A 24909-nucleotide genomic window follows, 5' to 3' on the forward strand; every position below is an offset into this window, starting at 1 on the left:
CTTAAATAATAAAGTAGGTGTTGATGTGAAGGTATTTTGTACATACTAGCTAAACTTAGTGGGGCTGATTCAATCAACTGAAAGACCTTAAAGCAGAAGGAGGGCTTCCAAAGACAAATTCTGCACATGGGCAGGAGTTTCGGCTCTTATCTGAGGGTCTAGCCCTTCTAACAGTTTGCCCTGACAATTCTGTATACTACTATACAGACCTCACAGTCACTTAAGCCAATTTCTTGCAGTAACACTCCCTTGCTCTCTCTCTCCTCCCCCCACATACATACACACACACACACACAGAGAGAGAGACACATTTGTATCTTAAAATATATAACCTTATACTGATTGTGTATCTCTTGCATAATTCTTCCCAATATAGATATTACTTAATGAAACTGTACTCCCTTTTCACACCACATAGGAAATCTAACTTAAAATTAATTAAAAGGCTACATGTAAGACCTAAAACTAAGCAAATCTTAGAAAGAAGTTTTATGTCTTTGAGCTATGTCTTTGTGACTTGGATTAGGCAGAGGATTGTTAGATTGTCCTTCAAAAGATTTAATATAAAGTTGACAAATGATCCATTAATTCCACTCCTAGGTATCCACCAAATAAACCAAAATCAGCAACTTGGGAATCTAGAGCAAGTGCAAACACATGGAGACTGAACAACATGCCCCTGAATGAACAGTGGGTCACAGGGAAAAAGAAACTTACTGGAAGCAAATGAAGAAAACAATACAACATATCAAACCTTATGGAACACAGCAAAAGCAGTGTTAAGAGGAAAGTTTACAGCAATAGGCGCCTACACAAAGAAATGGGAAAGGCACCAAATGAAAGAGCTATCAATGCATCTCATGGATCCAGAAACTCACCTGAAATAGCAGCTTCAGAGAGCACTTTGAGGACTTCATTTTCCATTTCACAACTGTTACACAGCTCCTCCCAAGTCCCTTTAAGTCCTTTCTTTCGAGCTAATTCTGTTAGTTCCTTTTGATTTGGCACAACAAATCCAATGACATAAGAATGATAACTGAAATATATATAAAGGATAACTTAATTAAACGAACAAAGCAGTTAGCTGCAGCTACTAATTACACTGACATTATTAACTGTCCACCATTTTTTTAAATGTACATACCATATTTACTATGGCAAACTTACTTCAAGCAATGGTATTCTTGGTTGAGTTTTAGTAAGTTTCAAAGCTTTAAAAGAGTTCACTGCTAAATAAACTTTAATCTGACATCTCATGATAAATTTCAAGTGTTCCTAACTATTATAAATTGTGCCATACATACATCTTTAAGAAAAAACTATAAATGTTAATAATTGTGACACTTTCTTTGGTTATCAGGAGAATTTATGTTGAAAGATGAACTCTGAGCATACAAATACAAACACTTTTGTTGAAGATCATAAAACAGTAACCTGAAGAAACAAGATAGATTTGCTATCACATTAAAATCTAGAACTGTGGCATCACTAAGGTAAATACTAAATGGCTAATTAAAGGGTAGAATCATTTATAAATCAATTTAGTTCACCTTTTTAAAATTTTGTTATTTATTTATTTTAGAGGCAGAGATAGAGACAGAGAGCTCTTACATACTGGTTTACTCTCTAAATGCCCTCAACAGAAAGGGCCACAGCCTGGAACTGGGAACACAATCCAGGTCTCCCATGTGGGTAGCAGGAATCTAATCACTTGCGCTATCACCACTACCTCCCAGGGTGTGCACTGCCAAAAAACTGGGGTCAAAAGTCACAGCTGGGAATAAAACCAAGGTATTTGATATGGAACATAGGCTTCTTAACCACCAGGCTAAACCCCTGCCCCAATGTAGTACATCTTTAATTTGGGCCATACCCCGAAGTCTATTTCTAAATTTTTTTTTTGATACTTGACTCAATTCTCCCGTAATAAATGTCAACTGCTATAGATGGATTCCTAGGCTCATCCACAAAACATCTGATTGTTCTCGCTCCCTCTCTATAACTCCTGACTTTCAAAATAAACAAATAAATCTTAAAAAAAGGGGGGGGGGGGTTGGCACTGTAGCATATCAGGTAACTCAGCCACCTGTGAAGCTGGTGAACCCAGCATCCCATGTGGGTGCTGGTTCATGTCCTAGTTGTTCCACTTCCAATCCAGCTCCCTACTAATAGCCTGCAAAATGCAACAAAAGATGGCCCAAGTGTTTGGGTCCCTGACACCTACATGGGAGGCCTGGATGAAGACTCTGTCTTTGGCCTGGTTCAGAGGTCATCTGAGAAGTGAACCAGCAGATGGAAAGTCTCTCTCCCTCTCTCTCTGAATAATTACCACTTGCAATACTTTTATAGAAAAATGCTATCAGAGTTTCAATCTGAAATTGCAACACATTTCTCTTAAACATAATTTTGGAATTTTAACTTAAAACTCTCTAGCCCCACCTTCTTTGTATCTCATGAGCTAGGAATGCTACATGGTAAGCTTTCACTTGGCATGCTATAAGGTGGGAGTTCCCAGACCTGCCCAGAAGCTAACCCGGCTCTAGCTGCCTTTATTTTTTTTTTCAGCAGAGGTCACGGTGTTTATTCCGCAAGTGGCCGGCAGCACCCTGCCCCCCACCAGCTACCTGGGACCCGCGCAGCCGAGCCCCACACCGCCCCGGGCCTCCTGGGGCCCCACGGCCGGCCGTCCTGGCCCCGAGCAGTCGGTCGCGGCCAAGGTGGGCGGTTCTGGGGCAGCTGCCGGCCGAGCGCGGGGGCCTGTCCAAGGCCCGGAGGCCAGCGCAGCGGCGGGGCGGAGCCCGCAGCTGTGGCCGCAAGGCGGTCAGGGCAAGGCGCGGAGGGCAGATGCCCCCCCGCAACGCAGCCACGGGGCAGCCACGGCCAAGGGCCGCTCGCAGACGCTGCCATCAGAGCTCCTCGGAAGGAAAGTTCTGGAAGGCTGAGGCTGGGCGGGGCCGCAGAGGAAGCGCGGAAGCCACACGTGCTCCCCGCTCCTCCCCCCAGAGCAGTGGGCGGAGGGGGCGGTGCTGGTCTGGACTCAGCTTGCGGGCTCTTCTCTCCGGGAGGGTCTGGGGCTTACGGAGGACAAGGGGAGTAGAGCGATCCAGCACTGAACGGTGGACTGTTTGCTGGTACTTCTTCATTTCCCTTTCCTCTGGGGTCATCCTGTGAAACATCCTTGTACCAAAGACCAGATAGCTGGGAGTACATTAGGCTATCAGGAAGGAGGAGTTTATTTTCTTCCATTCCCTACCACACAGGACACCACAGTGAGATGTAAAGTAGAAAAGACAAACAGGAAGATGAGGAGGGAAAAGCATTGCAAGGAAAGAAATCAGCTAATGAGGGGTTGTTCCCAGAGATAACAGGCAGGAAGGAAAGTTCCTGTAAAAACTCTACAAAGAAGGTATAACATACGCAGGAAATGCCTATAGCACACCAAATATTTGAAGTAAAAGTAGTAGGAATTCTACTTTTCTTACCTGTTTGCATATGCGCAAATGTTATCTATTAGTGGAAGATTCTTCAAAGCTGCCTCAACTTTTCCAAGGGAAACATATTCTCCTGCCTGGAGTTTTACAAGGTCCTTTTTACGATCTGTACAAAAAACAAGGAGGGGGGAGCACTGAGGAGAATGACATTGATCATACCTTTAATACAAATAAATACTGGCCATTCCCCAAAATAATTTATCAAATTACTTAAAGTTTGTTACATTAGATATTAAGGGTTATGCTAAAAGTAAAAAAAATATAATATAAAATTGGGCTCTAATTTTTGTACGATTAAGTACAGCTCAGGCTGAGACTTAAGGGGACAGTGAGATAAAGCCAAGTAAAAATCACTAGCAAAGGCCAGAGAATATGTCAGCTCCAATTACTGTACAGCATAAAGCAGGAGGCAAACAAGTGAAGATGCAGGTAAACAGGTGAACAACGGTCATGTGACAGATACCCTGAACTGAGCTGCTAGGAGCCATTAAAACATTTGCCGAAGAAAGCAATCTGTAAGGTCAGTGTTGAGTAATGACACAGTGGCATGAGGAGGTGTTTTTAAGGGGATCCAAGAATGGAAATAAAGAGTAATTTCTTGCAATAGGATGGTAGACAGTTCAGGCCTGGCCTACAATCCTGGTAAGGGCAAAGAAAGTAGTAAGAGTATGACTTTGAAGCACATCCCATAGGATCAATCAATGGGATGAACAGGCATCAGGACTGACTGCAGAGTCTTCCAGCTCCTCTCAGGTTTCTAGTTAGAATGACTGGGACAGGAATACCATTAACTGGGAAAAAGAAACTAATAGAGGAAGTAGGCACAGGTACTTTTTGCCCAGTATGGGTCACAGTACTTGAGCTGTCGTGCTTTCCTTTGTTCTCTTGCGCAAGCCAAAGACACAGGGTACATGGGAAGTCTCATCCAATAACCTCTAATGTCAAAGAATTCACAAAAATGAGTATTCCTTACACAAGGAGGAAAGAATGACCAACAGTTATCTCCTAATAATTCAATTATGAATTTTGGGAACTTCTAAATAGCAAGCTTCTAATTATAAGCAAGGAAAGTAAAGTGCAGATCCAGGGAGGATTCAATAGTCCATGCCAACATTACATAAAAATATACTCTGAAATTATTAAACAGCTTTCCTAAATATGCAATATCTTTTATGCAAAACTATTTCATAAACAGTCATTAACCAAAAAATTACTAGATGGCTCACCAATAATCTTTAAACAACCATCAGGGTCAAATTCTCCAATATCTCCAGTACACAGCCACCTCTGTCCATTTTCATCTTCAAAGAAATCAGCCTTTGTTTTTGCTTCATTTTTATAGTATCCCATTGTCACATTTTGGCCACCAATAAGAATTTCACCCCTTGGATGTGGTTTATCAGTATTAAAGTATCCACCTAACAAACATAAAATAATTTAAGAATTCAGTATTTTATCCCTATATGTAATGTGAAAATTTGAAACTACTGGTTTCAATGAATAGATAATATTCATCAATATGAAACTAGGCACAAAATTTCAGTTGCTTAACCACAGGCAAGTATGCTTTTAAGCCACTATTCAAAAAAGAAAAGAATACTATACTCTAAAATCCAGTATCACCCACCCACCTACCATATAAAATAATTAGAAATACTATACAGGTAAGCAGTTCTATGATTCTGTAGAGTCTTAAATATCACACTAGCATAAAAATAAAAGTACTAAGTCATACATTTAATAAGAGAACAAGTCTATAAAATCCAACAATATATATTTAGGAGATATTCTTATAATTTCAGAAGGACAGTGAGTTTAAATTTATTGAACATTTCCATAAATTCTGCTAAAGATAGCTGAAAAATGACTTCTGTGCCTTAGGATCATTCTTTGCAGAGAAGGTGCATCCCAATAAATCAAAGAAAACTTTCACTAAATTTTAGCAGGATCAACTAATGTTTTTTAAATGGTATATGCAATAAACATTTATAGAATTAAAGTGGAATCCTTCTGATAATTCTACACTGAAGCTCCTACAGAAAAGAAAGAAGCATAAAAAAATCCCATTTGATGGAATAAATTTTATGATTTGACCTCTACAAAATAAAAACATTATCCATTTAGCACCTTACATAAGTTTATGCCACAATTCTTAGTTACATTTAATAAAATAAAAACAAATTCTTCAGAACCATCTTTGAAACATGGTAACTAAATGTATTCCCAAAGCTCTAGATAGAATTATAACTATTTTACAAAGGACAAAAATAAGCTCTGGAAGTTATTATTCTAAAAATAAGGAAGAAAATGAAGCATAATTCTAATTTTCAACCTTAATGTTATAAAAATTAATGCTCTATGGTTAAAGTAGGATATTACCTTCCTCCCAGTTCTTTAATTTGATTTCACAGCAAACTAATGGTGCTCCTACTCTTCCAGTATTATAGTCCCACACTGAGAGACATATGGAAAAAAAAAAAGCATTTGAGAACAGTAGTTAACAAACAAACAACTTCATTTTCCTAAATTACCAACATAATGATTTATCCCAAAGCTAAATATCTTCAAAATCATAAACTGCAAACTGGTGAACCACAGGATGCAGTCTGCACAGGCATGCTGTTATACTGAGTTTTCCTAAAACCTGAATTAGCTATTACCATTTTTAAAAATCATGGATTTTGGGGCTGGCACTGTGGCACAGCGGGTTAACACCCTGGCCTGAAGTGTCAGCATCCCATATGGGCACCGGTTTGAGACCCAGCTGCTCCATTTCCCATCCAGCTGTCTGCTATGGCCTGGGAAAGCAGTAGAAGATGGCTCAAGTGCTTGGGCCCCTGCACCCATGTGGGAGACAGGAAGAAGCTCCTGGCTCCTGGCTTCAGCACAGCTCCAGCTGTTGCAGTCAACTGGGGAGTGAACCATCGGATGGAAGACCTCTCTCTCCCTTTGCCTCTCCTCTCTCTCTGTAACTCTTTCAAAGAAAATAAATAAATCTTTTTTAAAAAATCATGGAATTTTACAGATAAGTGTGGAATCTCCAGTGAGGACAGACCCACATTAAAGATATAGCAACAATCAACAGCCTCTGTTAGACAGGATGCCTGCTCAGTCCCCCTAGAATTTTTTCCCATCACATTTCCTCAAGACAGGACCCACTGCATTCATTAAGCGGCTGCTCATTCAATGAGTCTGTACCCCTAGCTTAAAGGCTGATGGAGCAAGCCGTTTACACTTCTCTGTTTTCTTATCAGGCCCCACAGCATTACAGCACAAATAACTCTGGTCTTCCATGTGTCACTATTACAGTCTCCCTCACCTTACCTTATGATAGCAAGCCCTATCTGAAATTCCTACAGTATCTCAGAAGCAGGCCACAGAGTAAGACTGCTGGAATCTTCCGCTATCATGAATTACAACTATATTATGTTTGCTCTTTAAAGAGTATTCAAATATCAGAAATGAAAGGCTGATATTTAACACTTCAAAGACTTTGACTTATAATACAAACTGTTATTGATAACCCCATATTCAATCTAAATCTTATAAACAGAAGAAATTAAATATCTGCAAAAAAAAAGCTCCAGATTTGCATGTTTTTAAGACTGCTTATTTCCTGCAAAATAAATCTAAAATTAGCTTCCAAATTATGTAAAATAAAAGAACACAACTGAAAGGCAAGAAAACACAGAATGTAAGAAAAACCTTGCATATGAATGGTAAACAGAAGCACTCATATGGAAAATGAGCAGTTAAAAAACTTAGTATCTATCAATATCTATGACATATAAAGTAGGAGCACAGTTCTCTAGCACTGGGAAGCAAAATGACTCTCTCCTATAAGGGACACATGAGGCACTATCTATGGGACTCATCTGGGAAACAACCACCATTTAGGCAGTGGATCTCCTCCTCAACCCCTCATCATGATGAAGTCTGGTAATTATACTCACTAGACTCAAATCTGGTTCCTCTCCACACTTAGAGAGATCTCCATAGACATTTCTGAACTTGAGCGCTCAACTAGACAAAAACACCCAAATTTTTCTACAAGAAATCTAATAACTGATATTAGAAGATAAATATATACAACACAGTCAATGCTGGTCACTAAAGCTTCTTTCCAGAATGCTAAATACCTGAATAGTTTAATATGAAAAGCCTCTCCAGATAAATTATTGACTACAGACACATCCAATATATTCTAAAAACTGGTATCAATAATACCACCTCAATTTTACCCACTCATCTACTAGACAAAAACCTCTACTACTCATCTCCAATATATTTGCAGAAAATAATCCATACCAAAAAAATACCTGGAGTTGTACTTAAGTCTCAGATGGACACTTCATTTCAGGAACAACACTAACCTTCTGTAATTGTTCCAGCGCCAGTAGATTCCGTAAGTCCATATCCCTGGCCAACAGGACAGCAAAAACAGATATTCATGAACCGCTGTGTAGCTGCAGAAAGTGGAGCACCACCACACAAAAGAAGTCGAATATTTCCTCCTAGCAAACTTCGAACTTTCCGGAAAACAAAGCTAAAAAAAGGAATTAATCAGAGTCACAGGATTTTAAAGCTGAAAGATTTCCAAATCATTTTCTAATCTCCCAATTATGATATGAGATTTTTTTAATTAAGTGACTTATCTAAAGTCACACAGCCAATTTGGGAGATTCTCTTGACCTGTTATTTAAATCTTAGCTTCTAATAGTTTAACAAGGTAAAGAATACATGAATTCCCCATAAGAAATTTTCAAGTAATATCTAAATTCACAATCATAAGGAGGCCAGCACTATGGTAAAGCCACTGCATGTAGTACTGGCACCCAATATGGGCACCGGTTTGAGTCCTGGCTCCTCTGCTTCTGATCCAGCTCCCTCCTCATGTGCCTGGGATAGAAATGGAAGATGGCCCAAGTGCTTGGGCCCCTGCAACCCATGTAGGAGACCTAAAGTTAGCTCCTGGTTCCTCATCAGCCCAGCTCCAGCCATGGCAGCCATCTGGGGAGTGAACCAGTGGATGGAAGATCTCTTTCTCTGTCTCTCCTTCTAATTCTGCCTTTCAAATAAATAAATCTTCAAAAAGAATTATTATATAATTTAATTTTGTGTAATAATGGAAAATCCCTTAAATCATAGCAACTAGTTTATATAATATATATTATTGTATTATATCTACATGAAATTAAAAGCAAATTAGGTTTTTGCTTTACTTCATTAGAAATGTGCACATATTTATACACAGCAACAAAGCTCCTTTTTGTTGTTGAGAGAGAGAGAGAGAGATACGGTGTGTTCCCATCTGCTGGTTCACTCCCCAATGCCCGCAAGGTCCAGGACTGGGCCGTGTTGTGGGGAGCAACTCGGACTAGACTGTTACTGGAATTAAGACTTATTCTATGCATCTGCTCTCCCACAATATGGCGCTGAGAAGGGAGTAACAACTTCTACGCAGCTGCCTCTCGCCAACTTGAGTGATGACCTACAGGAGCTGATCCTGCTCCTGATTGGAGGAGAGCAGCGTACTCGGCGTGTGGGTAGCAGAGTTGGGATTGGTGGAAGAGGACTATAAAGGAGGAGAGACAACATGCACCAGGAACATCTATCTGAAGGAACACCTGTGCAGCCCCCAAGAGAGCCGGCCGGCGGTGTGCCGCTCCCCCGCGGAAGTGGGGAAAGTGGCAGGGGGAACCGCCCTTCCACGGAGGTGGAAAGGTCGGTAGCCAACACTGGAAGAACCAGCAGCAAACCCGGGGAGGGCCGAGCAGACAAAAGAACAGCGCAGGGTCCTGTGTCGTTCCTCCACGAAGAGGGGGAGCGACACCGTGTCAAAGCCAGGAACCAAAAATTCAACTTTTCCCACATGGGTGACAGATATCAACTACTTAAGCCATCACCACTGCCTCCCAGAGTATACATGAGCAGGAAGCTGACTTGGGAGTTGGGAGCTGAGTCCAGGCATTGCACCCAACCATTCTGATACAGGATTAAGTGTCTTAATTATTAGGTTAAATAACCACCTCCAGGGCTGGTTCTGTGGCATAATGGGCTACACCTGAGGCGCCAGTATCCCATATGGGCACCAGTTTGAGTCCTAGCCACTCCTCTTCCAATCCAGCTCTCTGCTATGGCCTGGTAAAGCAGTAGCAGATGACTCAAGTGCTTGGGCCTCTGCATCCACATGAGAGACCCTGGCTCCTGGATTCGGATCAGCAAAAGCTCTGGCCGTTACCGCCATTTGGGGATTGAAATGGAAGATTTGTCTCTTTGTCTCTCCCTCTCCCTGTCTATAACTCTATCTCTCAAATAAATAAATATTAAAAATAAATACCCACCTCCTAGCTATTTTTAATATTTCACTAATTGAAGTTTTATTGTTTAAAAGAAACATTATTATTGTTTAAAAGAAATCATCTATGAGGAATAAAAAAAAGGAAAATAATTCATCATCTAATTGATAAGTTTCTAATAATATTTTAATAAATTAATTTTAATAAATTAAGATTATTCACTACTTCAATCCAAAAGGGGAAGAAGATTTTTAAAAAAATTTTTAAATAACTTTGAAAAATCAAATTAACAAACTTTCCAAAGCAATGTATATATATCTTGCTAAAGAGATAATAAGGCAGGGAAAAAAGCTTATAGAGTTCTAAATAAAAAGAAGTACCTGAAAACTAATTTTTTCATAAAAATTTGAATTTTAATCATAAAATCATAAATCTATTTAACACTATCAAAATACATATCTGGGATAAAATTGGTCATTTAAAACTTTAAATACAAAACATTTAATCATATTTAGTCTTCATTTTATATTCATACTGAAATTTTATATTGATGCCAATATAAATTTCAAATCAAAGAGAAATTTTCTCAAAGTACTAAGTCCCTTAAGTGTCCACAGAATTACATTAAATAAAAAATTAAAATTAAATTAAATACAGCAAAATTCTAAACGAAAAATATTTTCCAAAGATATTGCAGGTTTTTTCAAGACTTATTTTTATTGATTTGAAAAGCAGAGTTGGAGAAAGAGAGAGAGAGAGAGGGACACATACAGAGAGATCTTCCATTCGCTGGTTCATTATCCAAATGGCCTCAACTACAGGGCTGGACCAGGCTGACGCCTGCAGTCAGGAGCCTGGAGCTTCTTCAGGTCTCCTGTATGGGTCCTGGGACCTAAATACTTGGGTCGTTCTCCATTGCTTTCCCAGGCACATTAGCAGGGAGCTGAATGGGAAGTGGTGCAGCTGGAACTCAAATTGATGCCCCTATGAGATATTAACGTTGCAGGCAGTGGTTTAACCTACTATATCACAACACCAGCTCCTGCAGGTTATTTTTAAATACCTCATATTCTTTTTTTTATTATATCTTTTATGTTTTATTGATTTTATTTATCTGTAGACAGAGTTATAGAGAGAAGTAGAAACAGAGAGAGAGAGGTCTTCCATCCGCTGGTTCACTCCCCAGATGGCTGCTACAACTGGAGCTGCGCCAGTAATAAGCCAGCAACCATACAGGATGCCAACACTGCAGGAAGTGGTTTAACCTGCTTCGTCACAATGCTGCCCTCCCCCAATATTACTTATCTCTATCTCAATTAACTGGTTAATTAACATGAATTAAATGATTAAATTATCAAAAGGAAAAGGGAGGGTCCTTATTTACCTGTCACACAGTGGGGTACTACGTCCTTTTGAAATTTGTTCCATTTTGTAATTATAGGCCAGAATAAATAGATTGCGTTGAAAACTACTCATTTCATTCACTTTATTCATGACATTTTTGTAGATCCGATCCATAATTTCCTGCAAATATAAAAATGAACATACAGCACATAAATACATATGTATATAAATATATTTGTAGGTATAAACATATTTTATGTATAATTGTTTATATTTTATAAATGTATATTTATAACATAATACATATATAAATATACAAAAATGAATCCATAACGCAGTTAATGATTAGCAGCTGCCTTAAATATTCAAATCTGAAAACCTGATTTGTATTTCTATTTAAGGCTTTATAAATTTTCATTAAGGCATTGTAAAAGTATATTCTATCAGAACAAAACTTATGAAATACAGCCACAATTAGTTTAAAAATGAGACTTCTGAAGAAATAATTTTTAACAGAAATACACCTAGATACTCTTGATAATAACACAAAAAGGGGGAAACATAAGACTTAGGGCAGGAATATATCATTATTAATTCTTTATATTTCTTTGTTTATCTCACTTACTCTGAACCAAACACTAAACTCACAAAATAATTAACATCTATCTGATATTTATTTTTATAATCTAACTTTATTTTTTTAAAGATTTACTTTATTTATTTGAAAGACAGAGTTACAGAGAGAGGGAGACAGACAGGGAGATCTTCTATCCACTGGCATTCCCCCCAAATGGCCGCAACAGCCAGAGCCGAGCCAATCCAAAGCCAGGAGTCAGAAGCTTCTTCCTCTGAGTCTCCCACATGGGTGCAGGGGCCCAGCACTTGGGCCATCCTTTGCTGCTTTCCTAGGAGCTTTAGCAGAGAGCTGGATCAGAAGTGGAACAGCTGGGACTTGAACCAGCACCCATATGGAATGCCAGCACTGCAGGCCAGGGCTTTTACCTGCTGCGCCATAGCACCAACCCCTCTAACTTCATATTATATAGATGTAGCATACTGTTTGCTCACAAAAGGGCCTAGGTTTCCTTTGTTTTTTGATTTGTTTGTCTTTTAATATCGTTGCCATGAAAACTTTCCTTGTCTGCATTGTGCTTGCCAAGTCTCATTACTAAAAAGTATACGTTAATGATTTAAAATAATTTTTTCTCCACAGTTTTAAGTTATAATTAGTTTTTGAACAAATTAAGAATTTAAAGCAGGGTACTACTAGGAAACTATAATCACACTTAAACTCCAAACTACTGACCATTTACATTTGACTTTGAAATAACTACGTAAATACACTTGATATAAGCGCAAGTAATTCCCAACACTTTTAAGCAAAATCAGAAAGCCATAATAGAAGCCAGAAAACTGCTGTGGGTCCTTTTTCTATAACTTTCCATTTAAGTATTTGATGATAATATATGGAAGCTGAAGCCAGGCTGAGTGCTCAGTAAACACGAAGAAAAATTAAAGCTAAAAATGTAAGAATAAATCCTATAAAGCATAATGCTCTAAAACAATATGGAATAAATTCTGCATCAATTACCATGTCAGTGCTACCTTTTTCACAAGCATTACTGCTCAAATCTTACCGGAACGGCTGCCATCAGGGTTGGTTTCAACATGGATGTGTCCCCTTTGCTTCCTTTTTTTATTTTTGAAGACTATAAGAAAAGAAAAAAATGATCCATATAAAGTGGTCCTCACTTTGAATACGCAAAGAAACCTCAAATCAAAAAGCATATTATAAATTCATCATTTTAATGTACTTATAAACTACAAAACACTTTAGAAGCAAAGAGTTTATTTCAAAATGACTTACTGTCATCCTTACAATATACTGTCATACTGAAAAGTCCATTATTTCAAGTCACAGACATTTAATTTACCTGGTCTGCTAGAGTCTGTGGTGAAGAGTAGCCAATGCGGCATCCGTGAGAGAGACAAACGAGCTCAGCACTTAACTCCAGGACATGGGCCAGAGGCAAATATCCAATGTAAACATCTTCCTCTCTAAGACAAAGGAGACAGGAGAAAGGTCAGCTGTGCTCTATGCTCAAAGTGACCACATTAGGGGAGGAACAGATAGGTACTAGCGGGGATGTTAGGGTAAAAAACTACTGCTCAAGCTAAACCGAAACTGAGGCAGCAGACAAGAAGAGATGCTGTTTCCAATCCACAAGTGTCTGCCAGATATTTTACAAAACAGATTCTGCTCTGGGAGTTGGGACTAAATTGCAAATAAAAAATTATAGGCTAATATACCACAAATATTACATATATATATATACATACATATATGTGTGTGTGTGTGTGTGTGTGTGTATTTCAACAACTGCCCCCATCCCCAAAATACCAAGTACAACTCAGACAAACCTATAAGGAAATTGTTATTCCTAATTTGTTTTCTGTAATGTACAAATATATAAAAGAAATTTCATGCTCTATCCCCAAGCTCAATCCCACAGTAACTATGTGTGTACATATGTGTGTGGCTTCAGTACAAAAAGGCATTAAAAATAGCCACTGCTTCAGATCAGTCACGGGAATACTGATTCCATCTCTGGGAATGTTTCCTTTACCACCCCTCAGATTCCATCTGCTTTCCTCCATTATCTCTTTTCTACTCCATTATACCCATCCTGCTATCACTGGAGTTTGTCTTAAAAATAAAAATCAGGGGCAGCCATTTGGTCTAGTGGTTAACATGCTGGTTGGAATGCCTACATCCCGTACTGCAGTGCCCAGTTCCATTCTCAATTCCAGGTTCCTGCTAATGTGAACCCTTAGTGCCTAGTAGGCAGCAGGTAATGGCTCAAGTAGTCGGGTGCTTGGGAGACCCAGATTAAGTTCTAAGCTCAAGCCACTGCAGGCATTTCAGGAGAGAACCAGACAATGAGGACTCACTCTGTCCATTTCTTTCTTTCCCTCTGCCTCTCAATGAATAACAAATTAAAAATTAAATAAAATAATCAGAGACTGTGAACACAGCTCATATTTACTGAATAAATATTTACAAGTTATCTGTTTACCTAAACAGTATTTCGATATAAAAATGACTAAAGAAGCAACAGTATCAACTAGTTTAAAAAATTAAGGGATTTATATAAGTCATTTAAAATTTAAAATTGTTAAAAAGTTAAACCTTATATTTCATAATTAATTTTAGTGTCCAATTTTTAGAAAATATTCAGTATATTGGGGCCAGCACTGTAGCATAGAGGGTAAAGTCACCGCCTGCAGTGCGAGAATGCCATGTGGGTGCTGGTTCAAGTCCCAGCTGCTCTACTTCCGATCCAGTTCTCTGGTATGGCCTGGGAAAGCAGTAGAAGGCAGCCTAAGCCCTTGGGCCCCTGCACCCACGTGGGAGATATGGAAGAAGCTCCTGACTCCTGACTTCGGATTAGCCCAGCTCCAGCCATTGTGGCCATGTAAGTGAGCCAGCAGATGGAACACTTCTCTCTCTGCCTCTGCCTCTGCCTCTATGTTACCCTGCTTATCAAATAAATCTTTAAATTAAAAAAAAAAATCCAGTGTAAATAGCCTTTGAAGGAGCAATTTAACCATACACTAGTAAAGACATATCTGTTAATAACAACATACATATGAAAACATTCCCCTTTTTTTTTTTACTATGACATACCCCAGTCTTGGAATCCTTTTTGCCATCCCAGTTATACCAGCAATGATGTTACTATGTGAAATCATGACTCCCTTTGGGATTCCTGTGGATCCACTTGTGTACATGATTACTGCAATGTCTGAGGGCAATGGTTTGCTATGAGGTTTGTTCTCTGTATTGAAGGAAAAATAACACACTTCTGAGAAATTTAATCATATCACCGATTTTTTCATAATTATTCTAACTCAATTCAACTAAAATATACATGTTTTACACATTAAGAACATAAAATCTACTGGGACAAAAAAATCTATACTGGAATAACAGCTATGAAGAAACACAAAGCAAGACAAGGCAACGAGATGAAGCAGATGCTACTTAGATACAAGTATCAGGGAACGCCTCTCTGCAGCTATTTTAAGTGAAAATCTAAATAGGGTGAGGAAGAGAGCCATGAAAACCCTGGGACTGAGAGAACATTCAAAGGATACTAAGCAGGTGCAAAGGTCCTGAGGTACGAATGTGCTTGGCATACATAAAGACGATCAAGGAATGCAGTGGGAATGCAGTGGACACAAAAGACAGCCAGAGAACTGTGGTGAGGTGGCAGACCAGACCATACACGTGGGGTCTTATAGGCCCCGCTGAAGACTTTGGACTTTACTCCAGAGAGAAACAATGTTGTTCTCAACAGAGGCATAATCATCACCTGTGACAAGGATTACTTGGCTGCTGTATGCTTAACGAACTATAAAGACAAGAAAGGAATTAAGGAAACAAAAGGCTATTTTACCAATTCAACTTAGAAATAAGTGTGGCTTGCAGTCCTGAACTGAAAAACACTGTCAGGGTCAGCGCTGTGGCATAGCGGGTAAAGCAGCCGCCTGCAGTGCCAGCACCCCATATGGGGGCCGGTTTGAGTTCCAGCAGCTCCACTTCTGATCCAGCTCTCTGCTATGGCCTGGGAAAGCAGAAGACGGCCCAAGTCCTTGGACCCCTGTACTTATGTGGGAGACCTGGAGGAAGCTCCTGGCTCCTGGCTTTGGACCGGCACAGCTCCAGCCATTGCGGCCATCTGGGGAGTTAACCAGCAGATGGAAGACCTCTCTCTCTCTGCCTCTGCCTCTGCCTCTGCCTCTGCCTCTCTGTAACTCTGCCTTTCAAATAAATAATCTTTAAAAAAAAAAAAAACACTGTCAACCATTTGTAATGACAACCCTAAGGAATAGAGATGACAAAGCAAAAAGAAATGAGTCATGGATGAAAATGCTGACATACCTGAATAAAACAACCCTTGATGTGGATTTCTAAATAAATGGGGAAAGTCTTTATACATGTTCCCAAAGAAAATCTCCCTTCTCTATTACTCACCCAGATGTGTCTCTTGAAAAGTAATTCAGTCAAGTCTGCCTCTGCATCTGTCATTCATTCCTTTGCAACCCATTAACACCATTCTCTACCTCTATCACATCTTGGGCACTGCCCTCTTTAAGACAACATTTGCCAAGTCTGGTAGTGCTTTTGCAACCCCTGTGTCACCTGACCTCTCTGTACACCTAGTCCTATTGATGACTTGTCCAAATCTCCTTCCCTTGGCTTCACCAGCCACACACTCCTAATGTCATTTTCTTCCTTTCTCTCTGAGTAGTCCTCAGGGGCCTTCAGTGACACCTTTCCCTGTGGGTGACCTCACCTTTTCCCAAAGCTCTAATGAATACCCAACTATTACTAGCTTCTAAATCTCTTAATTCCAAACTCAAGTAGACCATGTATATACCCGTGAATGTCCTATCAGCACCTAAAACACAAGCCCAAAATTCATGTCAGCACAACTCTATTCCTGAGCTAAGTGAATGCTCACACTGAATCACTAAGTTTCCTACTAAAGAGGAAGTAAAGTACACCCTAACTTTTTTTTACATTTATTTATGAATAAAAACTTCTAGGCACCATGCCAGGTGTACTAACTGAAGATACAACCATGTCACTTCCAGAGAGGGAAGAGTGGGAGCAGAGTGTAAAAGGAGGGCTCCAGGTCGAGTCCTCCATCTGTTAACACAAGCAAGCAATTCACATGGACAAGCTTAATGGCATACTTACAAAATCAACTTTAAACTATCCCAAAATGATCAGAAAAGGGAGATGGAAAGATTAAATAAAAGAAAAACTTATATTATCAAATATTTTCTTTTAAATTACTCTTATTACTTTTAGAACATTAAGAATGTATTTTTCTTTAAACTTTTCTCTATGGGCTAGATGAAAGGATACCTAGAGAGAAACACTTCTCCCACTCATGGTCTAGATCTGATCTAACCACAGAGTCAAATCTCTGGAGTAATCCTGGAGAAGTGCCCACAGAAAGCACTCATCAAGAATGAGTAAAGGGAACATACCCAGGCTCCCCTTTGCCCCCAGGGCTTGCACTGCAGCCATGGTGTGCACGATGACACCTTTGGGGAATTCAGACCAGGTTGGTGGCTTCCCATCAACAGTGATGATATGCCTCAGGCGTGGGACCAAGGAAACTATATCCTGGAAAAATGCCAACATTTACCAAGTTCTTTGTAATTCTTGAAACAGTTTAGCAAATAGTTCAAGATACAAGAAAAGAGATTTACCATATTAAACAACTATTGAAGAAATTTCTTATCTCAAAAGAAAGGGGGGGGGGTTGCAATGGCATAAATAGCACTTTAAGATTGAGAAATATTGCACTAAATTGAACTTACTCTTTTACAGCATGTACCCCATGTTCGTTAGTAAAATCTTAATCAATGAAGCCACTGCCTTGCCAAGTGGGCACATACACACAGGTGACATGAGCCCCAGGGAAATCAGAGTCAATCACTCAGTTTTTTAAGAAGTGAAATAAAAACACATGAGATAAAGTAGGGAGTGAGGATTTCAATTGTAAAGTTATAAAGCTAAATAAACCAATGAATGAATGGTCCAGATATTTCTATTTTTATAGGAAACTGTCTAGAAACTAAAGCCCATTTTCTATAATTTTCCAAGTCTCCAATTTTAACTTTTACAATATTCTGAAGTCATTATTATACAATAATTCAGGAGCAACATGAATTACCAGTTTAAAATATAACCCTTAGAAATTACAAATTTATTAAAAAGACTAGAAAATATATGAGTACAATAAAAGTTGTGACCCCTTTTATTTAAACATAAGAACATTAACAGTTCATAACCCTGGACTATCTGAATTTGTGTGTGTGTGTGTATATATATATATATATATATATAAAACCCACTTTTTATTTCCTCAAGAAAAATAACAGGGTATGATATTCATAAAAGCTTACAAAGACAGTAAGGATGTAAGAAACCATAAATAAAGTATCTTAACAGGTCTCATCACACTGCAAATTCTAAAGTGTCAGTAACAAAGCAACTGCAGAATTCACCTTCAATTTTGTCTGCAGGAGTTCTTTACTAGTGATGATGTTGGTCACCTCTGTCTCATTTAATCCATGAACAATGGCTGGGCCTCCTAGAGTAGCATATAACGTAACAACTACAAGGAAAAGAAGAACAAATCAAGAATACACACATTTTATAAACTACCAGGTGCAAATAAAGCCTCACAGCGGATGTATATCATAACCGAGCATTCTAAACTGTGAAATCCATAGCCCATGAGACAGTGCTTTTTTTAAAATTATTCTAACATAATTTGTTGACATCATACCTATTCACCCTCACCTAATAGCCCCAGTTTCCAATATTTTTAAATGAACAGCTTTATTTTTTTAAAGATTTTTTTTTTTATTTGAAGTCACAGTTACACAGAGAGAGAAGGAGAGGCAGAGAGAGAGGTCTTCCATCCGCTGGTTCACTCCCCAGCTTGCTGCAAAGGTCAAATCTGAGCTGATCCAAGCCAGGAGCCAGGAGCTCCCTCTGGGTATCTCATGTGGGAATAGGGGCCTAAGGACTTGAGCCATCTTCTACTGCTTTTCCAGGCTTCAGAAGAGAGCTGGATCAGAAATGGAGCCGGGACTCAAACCAGCGTCCATAAGGGATGCTGGCACTGTAGCCAGCGGCTTTACCCACTATGCCACAGCACTGGCCCCCAAATGAACGGTTCTAAATTTTAGTTGGTTTCACCTACAGATGTTACTCTGGGACTATCACTCTGGAAACGAACTGTAACTGATTTTTAAAATTTCAAAACCTGCCGGCGCCGTGGCTCACTAGGCTAATCCTCTGCCTTGTGGTGCCGGCACACCGGGTTCTAGTCCCGGTTGGGGCACCGGATTCTGTCCCATTTGCCCCTCTTCCAGGCCAGCTCTCTGCTGTGGCCCGGGAGTGCAGTGGAGGATGGCCCAAGGCCTTGGGCCCTGCACCCCATGGGAGACCAGGATAAGTACCTGGCTCCTGCCATCGGATCAGCGCGGTGCGCCAGCCACAGCACGCCAGCCATTGCAGCCACTGGAGGGTGAACCAGCGGCAAAGGAAGACCTTTCTCTCTCTCTCTCACTGTCCACTCTGCCTGTCAAAAAAATAAAAAAAAATTAAAAAAAATAAAAAATTTCAAAACCTAACTCTTGGGGCCAGCACTGTGGCATAGAGGGTAAAGCCACCACCTGCAGTGCCAGCATCCCATATGGGCCCCAGTTCATGTCCCGGCTGCTCCACTTCCTATCCAGCTCTCTGCTATGGCCTGGGAAAGCAGCAGAAGATGGCCCAAGTCCTTGGGCCCATGCACAGACATGGGAGACCTGGAAGGGGCTCCTGGCTTCAGATCAGCACAGTTCCATCGTTGCAACCAATTGGGGAGTGAACCAGCGGATGGAAGACCTCTCTCACTCTCTGTCTGCCTCTCCTTCTCTTTCTGTGTAACTCTTTCAAATAAATAAATAAATAAATCTCTTTTTTTTTAAATAATTGTTGACTACTTGGTATTAAAATGTAAAAAATAACATACCAATATCATGATTAATGAAATGTCAGACTTAAGGCATAACATGTCAAGAAAATAGCATGAGCAAGTGGCAGCATGGTTTATTCTAAGGCAGAAAAATCTAAAGAAAAATCTTAGAAAACGTCAAAATTACAGAATATAAATGATAATGGGGATTCTTACCTTCTGTCTAACTAAATAAAGTTGGACACAAAATGACTTGGAAAATAGGTTTCTTTTAAGAAGCTTTAGAAGAATTCTTAACATGAGCTGGGCATTTTTTCTATCAGTTGGGATGTACATGTCTCATATCAGGTGGTTGGGGTTCAATTCCTGGCTCCAGCTCCTGAATCCAACTTCCTGCTAATGCATACCCTTGAGGTAGCAATGATGATTCAAGTGACTGGGTCTCTGCTATTCACATGGACTACATTCCTGGCACCTTGCTTCAGCCCCAGAACAGCCAACAGTTGTGGGCATTTGGGGAGTGAAGCTGCACAGTATGCGTGCACTCATTCTCCTTGTGTCTAATGTGTGTGTGTGTGTGTGCGTGTGTGTGTGTGTGCAGTTGTCTCATTCATTAAAAAAATATAGAATAAATAGAAGAAAAAGTACAAATACATACAGCAAGAAACCTAGCTAAAGTATCTTTTCAGTCTCATCTGAAATAGGTGACAACATCTACACTTAACGTTTTGGTACCACCATCTCTTAACCAAGCATTCAGGAATATCCCACAGACTGAGCCATCTCAATTACCACTGAAGCAATTACAACATTAAAATACTCTATCATTTAACCTGGCACCTTGAAGTTTACCGTGTCCAAGTATGGAAGTGTCTTAGAGGTCAACTGTTGCCACTGGGAGATGTGGCATTAACACAAGAACAGTGACTTCAAAAGTGGATTCCTGAGAGACGATAATGGAGCAGGGACCCCTAAGTGAGTGTAGGTCTGTTTCCTTAGACCCAGAAAATCCCCTGCTAATAAGCTAATCCTCTTCACTACATTGACTGGGACAATCTGTTCCACAACTGGTTCTTTTTCAGAAACAGACCAAAAATTACAAGTCACAACTAAGAATTCTCTACTAATTGGATGCCCCATGAAAATTAACCCCACCTCTCACCCTCTCGAGAGTGAAATATTATAATATTTAAGTATCATCTCTTTTAAAATAGTAAGTCCACTCTTCCGGAAAGTAAGAAAGCCCACATACGCTGAAAATTGTACATAAAACACGCCTGTGCAGCAATCATCCACTCGGCCCTGGTCTCACAGAAGATGGCGATGTTGGTCTTTGGTTTCTGACCCAACATGTGTAAGCCACTTCCAAAATTAAGGGCTCGAACGAAGACATCTTCATAGGAGAGCCAATTATAGTGTCCAAGAATAACCTGATGGAACAAAAAAATACAAATAGCTTTTAATATATCCAAAATATTACCTTACAAAAGAAATTAAAATATTCCAAATTCTGAGCGACAAGAACGTTATACTTGCATAAATCTTTTTTTCCAATAAAAAGCTAGTAATTGAATTTCAAGTGAAGAACTATTTTTAAAATTAGTTATAATATCTTGTATGACAACTCAAATCCTATTCTAAATCTTTAACTGTACATACTATCAATCAACTTACAGATTTCATTTACCTAAGTGATTTACATGTTAATTTAAAAGGTATCAAGTACTACTGACACCAAAATTTCCTCTTCTTCTACTTAGAAATTCCTAGATTTAACATGGGATGGTACAACATGACCCACAAACAGAAACAAGTCCTAAGCTAATAGAAATATTTAAGACTTCAATTTAAATTGCTTTATCTAACTCTCAATAGCAAAGTAAGCAAGTTTCTATTTATGCAACCATCTAGGAACTAGTTGTATTATTCATCAAAGCCCCTCTGTTCAAGTATGAAATGGTCACTGGCACTCCCCAGGCTTTTAACATCTTATCTGTGTTTATCAAAAGTACTGGTAATGGGGCCAGCGCTGTGACATACTAGGCTAAGCCTCTGCTTGTCTGTAACTCTACCTCTCAAATAAATACATAAATCTTTATTAAAAAAAAAAAGTACTGGTAACATCAGGTTTACCTTATTAATAACCCTCTTTTAAAGCTGGTTAACATATTTTTGTTGTTAAGGATTTTCTTCAACTTCAGTAAGGCCATACATCCCCAACTACACACAGATTAGATAAAAATCTCTCTGCAAACATGCAGATGGTTCCCAAAGATAGTTATGTAATTAATGTATGTCTCAAGCACTTTAAAACCATTTGAGCATATCCACTTTTAAAAATGCAAACAACATTGAAGAGATTTCTAGAAAAAAGAGGTTGGATAAAGATTTCTAAAAATTTTAAAAGGATAAATGCCGCCCTCTAGTGTTTATTCAGACTTAAGATTTAAAATGGAAATTCTATTTTGATGGAGAAGCCAACTGTATTTAAGATACTTATTAATTTTTGGTCCCAAACTCTCACCTTGCTCTGCACCCCCACGAAAGGCTCAGCACTCCCAGGGAGCTCCAATGACTTCAAAAGGAGCTCTGTGGGGGTGAGAAGACAGATGAAAATTTGGCCAACATGTGAACTAGATTACAATTATTAAAAATTTTAAGCTCAAAAGAAGCTAAATGATGGGCTTTATAAATTTCAAAGACTACATGTGTTCTTGGGAGGGAAGTATATCTGTGAAATGTAAGAAATCTGCTCTCTTTATATTAATAAAAATTTTTTTAAAAAGAGTATGTGTGTTCTGAAAAGGCATTCAAAAATATAAAATATGATCCAAATATGTAAACTCATGCTGTGATGTCACCATGTGATGAGCTTAATAAAGTGTAAGGTTTCTTCAGGTACATCAAAACAAAGATCTGAATTTCGTTACTTTAATTATTTAAAATATTTAGTCATCTAGCACTTATAAAAATCACATTTAGAGAACTCTACCCATAATTTTATGTGATTTTTGCTAGAAAAAAAACTTGTAATCCTCAATTTGTCACTTTGGTTAGTTCAATCCCACACTAAACTCATTTATTTATTCCCTGACAATATAGTCAGGGAATGAATTGACTATATATATATATATATATATATATATATATATATATATATATATATTTTCCCTGACTATAACATTACTGCAAAATAATTCACTCCTATCATCCTAGTCCATTTCTCTCCTGAACGCACACCAACTGGCCAACTTGCTTCCACTCTTATTTTCTCATAACCCATATAAACCACATCTCTTGCTTGCATTAACACTCTGCAGGGTTTTCTCTTTCAGGAACAATGAAGTCCAAAAACCTCACCCTGGCTTGACCAGCTCTAGAAGCTGCAAGCCTCTCTGTGCCCAAACTCCTTCCCCTGACTCACTCTAAACACAACTTTGTAATTTATGTCCTTCAAACAGCTGAGCTAGGGCAAGACAGACACTAGGACACAAATCTAGGGAGGCACTCCTCCTCTCAGGACCAGAATGCCTTCTTACACTTTTCATCCTGTGAACTTCAACAGCTGGGCTCCTGTCTTACAATCACTGCATTATCCTGTCCCACAGCCTGGAAATTCCTTTACACACATCTTGAGAAAGTTGGACAGTTATTGGTCAGGCCTCAGCTTAACTAAAACCTACTCAGTGAGGCTTTCCTTGATCACTAATTTGCTTTATCTCTTCATAGTAGTTACTGTATTTTTCAACTTGTTTATTGTCTTTGTTCCTCCCATACAAGATCCATGATAAAATAACTCATGTGTCCTATTTATCACTGTCTACTTAGTGCCTAGAAGAGTTCCAGGCACTCAGCAATTATTTGCATAAATGGTATAATTCAACACAACTTCAATAGTCTTTTCATCTCATGCTCTCCTCCAGCAGCCTCCTTTTAAAAGACTGGTTTAAAAAAGTCCAGGTCCACCCAAACAGTTGACTCCCACAGCTACTTTTGTTCTGATCTCTGTTCAATCACCTACTACATCGTCTATTACCTCTGAAATGTTTTACCAGTGACTTGCATATAAAATGTTCATTTTCCTTCAATGTGGCTATTTGAAAGATTATCATGGAATCCTTGAACAGTCTCCTCATTCATAAACTCTGGGGAAGGGTTACCATGATTCTTAAGATCATTTTCCATTCTCACAACTGACTACATTGCTTTTCTATGACAGGTGTTACACACACATGTGTAAATATCAATGTTTTCAGTCAGACTGTAACTGCCTGGGACACAGGAAATTAATAATTTACTTTGCTCAGGAACTTATGAAATTACATGCTCTTATAATAGTCTCCTACCTCAAAGGTAAGCTATAAAAAAAGTAAAAAATAGAGAGAATACAGACTATCCCATAAAGCAGAAGCACAGATACTTAACCATTCAAGTCCCTGACAGGTCAGACCGTCAAATAAAGATCAAGTTTTCAACAGCCAGGAGTTTAACAAATTTAAACCCTAGGATTGTTTCTGCTTTCACTATTTGGAACCGAAGTACCTCAAATCATGTCTTCTTCAATAAAGGATACCTGGCTTAATCTCTCTCTCTCTCTGCAACCGAAGATTATTATGAACAAATTACTGTGAGGGAGCCAGAGAGAATAAAAATATTACAGAGACCAGGGTAGTTGAGAACAATCCTGATGATGGTAATGATGAAGGCAGCTAACATTTACTACTATCTACTACATGGTAAGTCATTGCAGGTATTAACGTATTAAATTCTCACAGTAACTGTAAGAGACAACTACCATAATTATCCCCTATTTTAGATAAGAATACTGAGGCCCAGATAAAGTACAAGCATACTTCAAAAAGTTAATGGAATGGAATGAAAGGGTAAATTTTGGTGCAAACATTTTGAAATCCATGCATAAAAGCAGGCTTCAAAGTTTATGGAAGATAGCAACTATGAAAAATTATACATGCACTTCAAAATTTCATCCACCACAATAAACTTTTCTGAATTCCATTTTCCCACAAACCTTTTGAAGTATCTTTAAAACTTGCTCAGAATCACACAACTAATAAGTGGTATGACCAGAATACAAACTTAGGAAAAGTCACCCAGAGTGCTAAGTACTCTAGAAAGGAGTCAGTCTCCTATAAAGCCTTAAGAGTAAGGTGGTCTGAGATACAATTGCAAAAGACCATTTTAATTGCTGTGTGGGGTGAATTC

General features: G+C 38.9%; 1 protein-coding gene across 4 annotated transcripts in view; it reads right to left on the minus strand.

The window, feature by feature from the left end:
• ACSL3 (acyl-CoA synthetase long chain family member 3) overlaps window positions 1-24909 on the minus strand; it is an 84775-nt gene that overhangs the window by 10768 nt on the left and 49098 nt on the right. For all 4 annotated transcript variants that reach the window (XM_008259234.5, XM_008259233.5, XM_089328968.1 and 1 more), the window contains 12 exons: window positions 20939-21116; window positions 18224-18333; window positions 17198-17336; window positions 14823-14973; window positions 13069-13192; window positions 12772-12843; window positions 11175-11314; window positions 7865-8037; window positions 5871-5945; window positions 4718-4909; window positions 3483-3597; window positions 879-1036 (listed from right to left, as the gene is read on the minus strand). In XM_008259234.5, coding sequence (XP_008257456.1) covers window positions 879-1036; window positions 3483-3597; window positions 4718-4909; window positions 5871-5945; window positions 7865-8037; window positions 11175-11314; window positions 12772-12843; window positions 13069-13192; window positions 14823-14973; window positions 17198-17336; window positions 18224-18333; window positions 20939-21116 — 1627 coding nt within the window. The remainder of the gene's footprint in view (window positions 1-878; window positions 1037-3482; window positions 3598-4717; window positions 4910-5870; window positions 5946-7864; window positions 8038-11174; window positions 11315-12771; window positions 12844-13068; window positions 13193-14822; window positions 14974-17197; window positions 17337-18223; window positions 18334-20938; window positions 21117-24909) is intronic.

The sequence above is a fragment of the Oryctolagus cuniculus genome, chromosome 3 (genome assembly GCF_051225735.1).
Source record: "Oryctolagus cuniculus isolate XC-2025 breed Fujian yellow rabbit chromosome 3, ASM5122573v1, whole genome shotgun sequence".
NCBI classification, from domain to species: domain Eukaryota; kingdom Metazoa; phylum Chordata; class Mammalia; order Lagomorpha; family Leporidae; genus Oryctolagus; species Oryctolagus cuniculus.